This window comes from Buceros rhinoceros, unplaced genomic scaffold (assembly GCF_000710305.1).
Source record: "Buceros rhinoceros silvestris isolate BGI_N320 unplaced genomic scaffold, ASM71030v1 scaffold10092, whole genome shotgun sequence".
Lineage (NCBI taxonomy): Eukaryota > Metazoa > Chordata > Aves > Bucerotiformes > Bucerotidae > Buceros > Buceros rhinoceros.
In genome coordinates this window covers 17,070-26,814 of record NW_010398301.1, presented here as the reverse complement: position 1 = coordinate 26,814, position 9,745 = coordinate 17,070, and the positions used below count along the sequence as shown (strand labels likewise).

The 9,745-nt window shown below is 49.6% G+C and overlaps 1 protein-coding gene across 1 annotated transcript in view; it reads right to left on the bottom strand.

Moving 5' to 3' along the window:
• The window catches only part of INS (insulin), a 3,533-nt gene extending 3,157 nt beyond the window's left edge, over window positions 1-376 (bottom strand). Inside the window, exon 1 of the mRNA XM_010131049.1 lies at window positions 193-376. Within this exon, the coding sequence (XP_010129351.1) occupies window positions 193-376 (184 nt within the window). The remainder of the gene's footprint in view (window positions 1-192) is intronic.
• Window positions 377-9,745: the final 9,369 nt, after the last annotated feature.

Here is a 9,745-nt window from a genome sequence, read left to right as displayed (position 1 = left end):
TTCCCTGCCTGCCCTCCCATCTGCCTTTTTAACCTGAAGAGCTTTTCATTGGCAATGTGATGCTGTTGGTATGTTAAAGGTATTCCTGGCATTCCCCATCAAGGACATTCCTGGTGTCACTGCCAAAGATAGGCGGTGGTTATGTTTTGCATCGCATAGCACACAGCTGTGTTCACCAACAGTCCGACTTACCTAGAGGCTGCTCAACATCCCGTCGGGCCTTAGGGTAGAAGAAACCCCGCTCTCCACACACCAAGTAGAGAGCTTCCACCAAGTTGGAGCCACACAGGCGCTGGTTGGCAGTCGCATGGCTGGTCCCAGGGCCAGAAAAAGCGAGAAGGGCCAGGAGAGGCAGTGATCGGATCCAGAGAGCCATGGTGAGCAGGGTGAGGTCTGGAGCTAAGAGGCAGAGGAGTCACAGCGAGAAACAGGCTGTCATCAAGCATCTTATGTCCTTCATCTCCTTTGGCATGAAAATGAGACCAAAGTAGCAGATGGACTTTCTAAAGACGTCCTGGCTTGAAAGGGAAGGAGAGCTTTCTGCATCAGGCTTCACAAGTCACAGTAAATGACTAATGATTATAACCAGAAGTCCATCTCTATCCACATGCTCACATCAGTCCCCCAAAAGGCCAAACTAGTCTGGAAGACCATCCCTCCAAACCCTGTAGCATATGTGCCCAGAAAGACCCTCTGTGCCAAGTTGAAGGAGCTGTAGTTATGATGATGGCCCCAAAACACCAGTGTGCTCTAGGACTGGAGAGGACCTCATATTCTTGGACTAGCGAGACAGCACTTAAGAAAAACAGCTCTGCAAAATTAGGTAGAAATGAAAAGGGAGGTCATCAGACTTACCCAGAGAAGTGGCAGCAAGAGATGGAGAGAAATTTTCTCTGAGAGATGAAGACTGTTGGGTTGGTAGTGTTCCCATTCTCTCTTCCCCATATTTATATGCTTTACATTAGCCCAAGTGACACGAGAGCTAGTGCAAGCCCCACCTCCTTGATGACACTCTAGCCAAAATTTTTGCTGCTTGTGCACATTAACTTCCTTCTACGTGGCATCCGTGGGTCTTTATTCAAGTTAAGATGGAAGCAATAGTTTGCCGTTTCCACCTCATTTCATCCGACCTGTTTTCGCTTCCCCGAAGCTCTGTCCTGAGCCATCAGTGACCCTTTTAGCAGGAGATAATGGTGCTATTACAGCGGCGATGATTGCTAATGACACTATGCTGGCAATAGGCACTGCTGGCATTGAGGTGGCTCAACAGCTGTTTCTAAAATGTAAAATTAAAGGCAAACACGTTAATCTGTTTGATTAGTATCCCTTTGGAAAGTATGCAGTGACGGGACCAAGTTGTCGGTGAGAACCTGCTACTGTCAGGTGTTAGAGGACGGAAAACACATTATTGCGCTGAGGCTTGCTGCTGCCCCACTCGCTGGCCACGCGGCGCCCGGCGAGAGACACGCGTCCCCGGCTTGGGCTGGGGAGGGATTTACAGCTGCGTTTTGCAGGAGAACGTGGGTGGTCGCTTTAGCTCAGCGTGAGGCCAGAGTTCGAGCATTTGAAATTTTGTCTGGGGAAACATAAGCCTTTTTCCCGCTTTGCCCACTGAAAGGCAGGTCCTCTCCATCAGTCAGGCGCCCCTTCAAATTCCTGTTTGGGATCAAGGAGAGCAAAGTCTCAGTCTCTGCCGTTTGCAGGTGAGAGCTCTCAGCATCTCAGCTTTTCTCTCTAGGGCTCTGCCTGATATGGTGTTTTCAACATCAAGAAACAACTCTGTTAAATACCAGTGAAAACCAGGAGAGAGCTAATTATCTCCATTCTGGCTGCTAAGTTTGCTTTTATCAGGAGATGATGGGCCAGGAGTGGTCCACTGGCTTTCAGGGGTCTGATTTTGGCAACAGATCTCTCTCTTTCACAGCATTACCTCATTTTTCGATGTCTCAAACTCAACTTTGCTGCTGCCAACAGCATGCTGGTACCTTTTTCTGTTTAAAGTATACCTTTTTTTTTCCTGCCTGAAAAGGCTCATTTTAAAAACTGGGGATGGGAAGATCTTCAAACTTCTCATTGCTCTAAATTTTGAGGCTTCAAGTGCTGAGCACCACTGAAAAGGAGACATTTTCTTCTGTTTGAACTCTGCTGCTTGTTTAACTTCAAGTAAGTCTGATTGACCAGTATAAATCGGAAGTTCACCAAAATCAGCAGAATGCCTTGAAACTCAAAGCAGACCCTCGATTTCTTCCGTAGCCAAACCAATTTCATCCATCAGCATCTAGGAAGTCCCATATGCCCCTGTCATGGCTTTAAGTGTGAAGTATCATATGTTTGTAAAACGCCTGCGATTGCAAAAAGGCTTGTGAGAAGTGCTAAACCTCTGCTGAGCGTACAGGGAGGGGACACATTTGCTCAGACGGATGCGAGACAAGGTTATCAGTTCCATCCCCTGCCGTGTAGGTCTTGCGGCCTCCTGCTAATAAATCCAAGTTGTGATGCTCCACTCCAGTTAACAGCATTGCTGCACAGTGTGTAACACTATCTCTGTCTCCCTTCCCCTCAAAAAAGATATGGGATGTACTTGAATGACCTAGTGGTGTACCCATGAAGAGGGTCTTGGGTTTCACCAAATACAGAGAATTCACTTACTCAGACCGTCTTTCCAGAGGAAGAAGAGGAGGAATTAGCAGCTTCACAGGATAAAATCTGGCATTTTACTCCATTCGAAGTAGGCTGTCGAAGCCAGGAGTAGAAGCCTTATGCCACTCACACTCCCACCAGAGCAGCAAGAGCAGCACCTCACACCAAGGGGACAACTTGCAGAATTACCCTACAGATCCCCTTAGCAGTTGTTTTCCTGCGGTCACCACGCTGCGTGAGGTCCGATGCCCCTCAGTCCAGCGGTCGCCTTGGAAAGGCTCCAGAGCGGGGTGTTCCCCTCGCTAAGATTTGCTGTTTAGGATTTTCCTTCTTACACTTTTGCACGTTGCCTGAGCTGCCCTGAAATCATGTTTTATTGACAGCGGGTCTTTGCAAGGAGGCTCTTCTATCCACTATCTTCTCCCTTCTGGGTAGCTTCAGTGCTGGGCTTTCCCCTTCTCTGGGCCTTACCTCACCGATGTAGCAGAAAATGCCATTTGATTTTGTGTTGGAGGGGCCTCGTTATTAGTCTGTTGTTTCTCTTACTCTTGACTAACCAAATCCTGGAGGTAGCTTTGAAAAGCTCGTGGCATTTCTGCAGCATGGCCCAGGAGGGGAAGGGCTGACTATACCCGAGCGTTCAGGAATCCCTCTTGGCTCGCTGCAGTTCGGGTGCAGAAATAAGCCAGAAGATTTATTGGAAGGAAAAATGATATCATGCTGGCTCAAAGTTCAGTGCGGGCCAATTTTTTTTTGCAAAAGTTTCCTACTACGATTTTTTTTTCCTCCTCCAAAATATGATCACTTTGATTATTTATTGGAAACTGTATTTTCTTACCATAAATGGTCCTTTGGAATATGAAAAAGTCTAGCAGTGAAATAAATGGATATAAAACGGATATAAGCTGTGGAAAGTTCTGCCTTAGAGGGAAAACTCCCATGTCAGCAGCAAACTAAGAGAGGGGGCCAACAAGGGAGACAGTTTCTCAATGGAAGGGATTTTTTTACTGAAAAATTTCAGGTCACTCCTTCCAGGTTGGGCTTCCCCAAGATTTCCATGTGATGAGGCAGCAACAGGCCAAATGCTCATCCATCATTTCAGCCACGCATGCCTCCTGCGACCTCCTCAGCTCCTCAGCAACACTTTGGGCTCACCTGGTCGAAGAGTGCGAGCAGCTGGGTGGGAATGGGCTGCTGCTGGCTCCTGCCCTTCATGCTAAACCACCTCCGGACGTGACTTGAAGCCACCTCCCTTGCTCACATCCCCCCGACCCTGAGCAGTTGAATCAGTGGGAATGAGGTTTAGGCAATCCCCAGTGTCATGTAATCAAGTTTTACAGTCCGTTGGCAGCACAATAAAATCTTTACTACTGTAGATGTCTAGCATTTTCAAACCCTGTCCTGAGAAAATGGCAAGCACGCTATGGGGGAACTAGTTAACAATTACAAGTTTGTGCAAGTTTTACTGACAGCAAAGGTCAGGGCTGGAGGCAAGTGGGTTCTTGGAGGGCACCCGGGGACCCCAAAATACCACCCATGTTCTATGGGGGAACTAGTTAACAATTACAAGTTTGTGCAAGTTTTACTGACAGCAAAGGTCAGGGCTGGAGGCAAGTGAGTTCTTGGAGGGCACCCGGGGCCCCCAAAATACCACCCATGTTCCTGCCACTGCTCTCAAGCTCAGCAGCCACCACCAGGCCATCCCCGGGTGTGTGCTGCCCCGAAAGCAGAGCAGAGAGCAACACAGCAGCAGCGACCACATGTCTCCTTTTCCCTGGAGGGTGAATTCAGTGGCTTGTGAAACAAACAGTCCCAGAAGTGGCATCACCTCTCAATGCACCCCAGCGCTGTGCCAGCAGCCTGCTGGAACACCGCCCCGGCCTCCGAGACCCCAGAGGGGTCTGCATCCCCAGCCCCTGGGAGGTGCCCCTGTATGGCCACTGGTCGCTGGGGATGTGTAGTTGGACCAATGCATTCAAGCGCATGGGCTGTTTGAGCTACAGAGGTGTAGCTGTTTGCTCAGCATGAGGAAATAGGGTGCACTGTGCTGCGGAGCAGGGAGCCAGCATCCTCAGTGCTCCTTGTCTCTGTGGTTTCCAGCAGCTGTGCTCCCACCGGTGTGTCCAAGCACCCGTGGAGCGGCAGCGGATGACTCCCCCGTCAGCAGCGGCAGTGCGAGATGAAGGGCGGGGAGGTGAACCTGGCACCAAGGAGGGTGCTCAATCACGGGAATGTTTGCGGTCAAATCCTGCGATGTCTAGGGAGATACGTGACAGGTGGGGCAGATGCCGTGGGCTCAGCGGGGAGAGGGGCTGCTGTGTGGCTTATCTGGAGCCACACAATGAGAGATGCCCTTGCTTCAAAAGGGGCATTGTGCAAGAGCAAAGGGGGATGCTCACTGGGATACAAGTAATCTCAGCTGCTGCTATAAACTAATCTGGGCAGCCGCCTTGGTGCATGTGAGCTGTCCCCATCGCCGTCCCGGCCACCCGGCCCAAAGGAGACGCTCCTGCCAGACTGCAGATTTCACAATTTTCCAGGCTCCTCCAGGCCAGGAACACTATCTTGCTGTTTGGAGGACAAAGAGTTGATTCATAAAACAGAGGGTGTAACCCATAGCCCAGTGTGACCAACCAGGTCTGACCCATTGGTTTCCATCACCTCTGGATTAGCTGCTAAGAGTGGAGAGGGTCATGACTACATACGCCCCTCTGGAGATGCAGCTTACTGGTAGAAGATGCTCCAGGGAGCAACTCCAAAGAGCCAGAGCTTCCAATAGAGGACAAGGGAGTTTCCCAGATGTGCCATGGCTCTGGGAATGGCCTCCAGCGACCCAAACCCTCTGGCCACCCCTCCTGAGCACATAGTGCCTCTCTGCAGAGAAATGTTGACCTTTGGCCAGCCCAGCTCAGCGGGAACCAGCAAAGTGGCTTGGCTGTGTCTTGCTCAAGTTCCCCCTGGCCTCTGCAGGCTCAAACCCCTACACAAGTACGATTACCCAAGGAAAATAGACCAAATGTAACGATCTCTTCCCATCCACCTTGGGAAGAGCATATGCAAGGTTATAAATATAGATGGAAAAAACAGGTATGCTTCTTTTAACCCCATTAAAATGTTACTGGACACATACATTTTTGAGAGGGTAGGGAAGAAAATAGCACCTAAAAGCTGCTAATAGTTCCTAGAAACAGCTATTAGCAGAGCAAATTAGTTTGTTTATCAATGAGTAGAAGATGAAATCTGTGGCTATTAATGGCCCAAAAGTAATCTTTGGTGTAGACAGAGAAACATCAGAAGAGGTGATGACACCCTGCTGGAAGACAAGCAATGAACAACAGAAGTAACAAATATCTTCCACGGAGTGGAAAAAGTTTCACTGTTTCTGAGTAACGTGGTGATCACCTGATCAGCACCAATCCAAAAATACACATTTTCAGCACTGGTACCCCATCTGTCCTTCTTCATGTTGCGGAAGTCCATGAGAACAACCAAAGAAGATCTTGACTTGGTCCTCAGGAAACAACCATGAGAGGGGTCATCAGGGAGATTTCTAAAGGGAGGTACTAAAGTCTCATGGTGCCTCCACCATGGCTTCCACAGCCGGTGGCATCACAAGCACCTCTTGGAAAGCACAGGCATGGAGAAGCTTTTGGAAAAATAGAGAAGATGACCTGGTTCTTGGCCATGATGCTGGTGGCAGGCCACCAGAAAGCAGCAGATGCAGCAGGAAGCGATGGGTGTTATAACCAGATGAGGCAGCATGGGGGTAAATAAAGAAATGCCAGAAAATGAAGGAATGTTTTTTTCTGGCTCAGACCAGATTTGTCCTCTGCTGTAAAGTGGTCTCATGGACTGAAAATAAGTGAGCACGTCACAGCACCTCAGATCAAAGCACCTCTGTGCTTTCTGCCACTGCTCATCTCTGCAGTTATGGGTGCACCACGGACATCTGCCACAGGTTCCCTGGTGGCTGCAAGTGATACCGTAAGAGGGCGTGGAGGAACAACGCACTTATTCTCACACCACACTTTCTGCTGAGTTTAAATATGAAGCTATGACACTCTGTTTTCTAGAATAAACTTTACTTTAAAAGCCCCTCTTTTGCTATTAGGGTGCTCTTGGAGATTTTTGACTAACATTGTCTTGATGCCCCTGCCCTGAGGCCCCCCTTTTCTCCAGGAGATGAGGCTTGCCATCTGCAGGTGCCACTCACTCCTTCTCAGGGTGCTCCAAGCTTCAGCATTTCAGATACCTCCAGCTGGGTTGGGACCAGAGGCAGGAGCTGTGATTTCTTCCCCCTTCCCGTTCACTCCCACAGCATCACCCAGGTGGGAATTGGCGTTTTGCCCACCAGCACAGCTCTGCACCAGGGGACCTTCCCTCACCTGGCATACGTCAGTGAGAAAAACCCAGCCTGCCATTGCTCTTGCAAGCAGCGGTTGCTCCCAGACATCACCAACCAGCTACACTGGTTATTCCTCACTCCTGGGATGCTCTGCCGGGGCTGGGGACTTGCAGAAGGGCTGACCCCCTCCCTGCTCGCAGTCAGCCAGACCCCACTGCAGAGTGCTCTGACCTCCCCTGCCAGGGCATGGGGACTCCCATGACTGATATCATTAACTATCGCTGGGTAAGTGGATTGTTTTGAGCACTTAAAGCTACTTTAAGGATTTGGACGCACAGCGGTGAACGGTCCGTAGGCTTGCCTATGGCTTCCTAGACAAGGAGGTGTAAATCCCACTGATAAGGCTTGTTAGTGTTAGGGGGCTGAAGATGGAGAGGCGAGGGCGTGTTTGGAGCCAGGCACTGGGATCTCCAGGGGCCAGGAGGGGTGAGCCCGCCACTGCAGGCACTGGGATCTCCAGTGGCCAGGAGGGGTGAGCCCGCCACTGCAGCCCCCTCCTCCTGCCGGGGAGCTCCTGGCCAGGGAGAGGCACTGGGGTGCTGCGGGCAGTCGGGGTCAGGCTGATTTACAGCAGCAGAGGAACCGGGGCTGTTAATTCAAAGTTGCCGCTTATCGGTGTTTAGAAAGCAAGCTCCGATCTGTTGGTTAGTGATTTGGCCTTTGCTGTAAATAGAGGGGGCCCATGCTTTGCTCTGACATTTTTGTCCTTATTATCTTGTCTCAGCCGCCGAGGGAGGTGGGAGAGTTATTTAACACTGACCTTAGTGGAAGGAAAATGATCAACTCCCTTACCCCACCCTGTTTTTCTCTCCCCTGTCCTGGGTAATAACTGCTGCATTGAACTGTCTGAGATACTTAATCCTCCACCATCCCTGAAAATATTTTGTAGATCAATTCACCCTGCTGTGCCTAGAGAAAATAATCACAAAGAGACCAAGAAGAACTAATGCCAGGAGTGAAAAAACGGATTTTCCATCATTACCCCAATGAGATAATGAGGATGGGCCTTGACCCCAGCAGGTGCTGGAGCTCACCATTGAGCCCTTCAGGTCTTACATCACTGTGGTTCAGGTCTAATTCCAACCTGTGTTTCACGTGAGCTTCAAAACCAATTGCATCATCCCAAGCTAAACCTCTGAACATCACACACTGAAACACATGATCGTGGCTGGTTAGGAGCCGGAGAGAGTATTTTGAACTTGGGGAAACTTAGATGGGGACCCAAACCACCCTCCCACCCCCCTCAGTTCTGGGTGGGTCTCATCCCCGTTGGGATGCGCATAGTTTTGGGAGGCTCGTCGTACAGAAGTCAAAACGGCACGTGCTCCAGCTGCTCCTGGGTGATACACACCATGTACAAGATGGTCAGAGTGAATTCATTAACAGAATTAACATGAAGAAACCCTTGTTCATTTGAAGCACAGCACTTGGAAGCCTGGAAAATGTCTAAACCTCCAAGGACTCGTTTTATTGACCTGTCACTGCCAACCCTGCCAGCTGCACAATGAGAGTGCTGCAGCTGGTAGCACATCTGGGGTGCAGCCACACAGGGTTTCAATCCCTGAGCTCATCTTTGCAAACCTCTCTATTCATTTAAAAAAAAAACCCCAAACCAACAAACAACAACAACAAAAAATCCCCTGACCAGTTTTCAAGACCTTTCATATACTTTCTGCTTTCAGCTGTACCAGAAAAAGGGCAAAAGATTGGCAAAACCTAGAACTTCCCCAGACATTGTAATGAACGAGTGTAGGAAAACTGAAAACAAGCGGAAAGGGCAGTCCCCTTTCTCGTGCCGGGGGAAAACCCCAGTCTGACTTGAGCTGGATTAGTGGTCGGAATGACAGCTCAGGTCAGCCGCAGCCTTATCAGAATCAACTCCCGTCTCTGGAGGAGTGCTGGTGGTGCGTGTGTGTGAGCGTACCCGCAGCTCTAGGATTTGTAAATAATTGAGTTCTTCTGATCCATACCAGCGCAGCACAAGAAGGCAGGTTTGGTCCTGAGGGGGCTGAGAGAGGTTCAAGCCCCAGATCTGCCACTTAGACGCATCTTCCCAAAGCTGTTTGGGCACGTAATTACTTTTCAGGCTCTGTGCCTGGTCTGAGTCTCTCCGATTCTCTGCCTCCTTTTATCTGTCAGACTTTCATAGGGACAAGAGCACTCCTCTACCTCCCAAGCATGTAATGAAGATGAATTCATTACAGCTGTAACACTTTAACAAGCACTGTGAAGATACCGGGTATCCTCACAAGTCCTACATTAGGAAACGCCCTCTCAGAGAGTGCTGGGGTGACTGGATGCATGCATTGTCCAAGCTCTGTGCCAACAATACATTAATCTGCTTTTGTCCGTGATTCTGGAAGGGATTTAACCAGAGAAAGAGTCTGGTTTTCACATAAAAGACAAGCTTGCAGTAGTGACTGGAATTTGCTTCCTTAAACATAAGAATAACTCTGGAGTAGGAAGCACTTATGTGGTCTTGGGCACCTCATCTGGTCTCCAGAGGGGCATCCCAGTTCCTGGGCATCCTGTATCCTGTCCACCACTCCCATATGGATGCAGCAGTCACCTTAGGTCATCTAAACTAGTTCCTATGCTTACACAAGCAAGATCCACCCTTAATTACTCTTAGAAGCGTGTTCAACACCCAGAGATCGGGGTTGCATAGCCTGTTCACACACAAACCAGACCACCTTACCA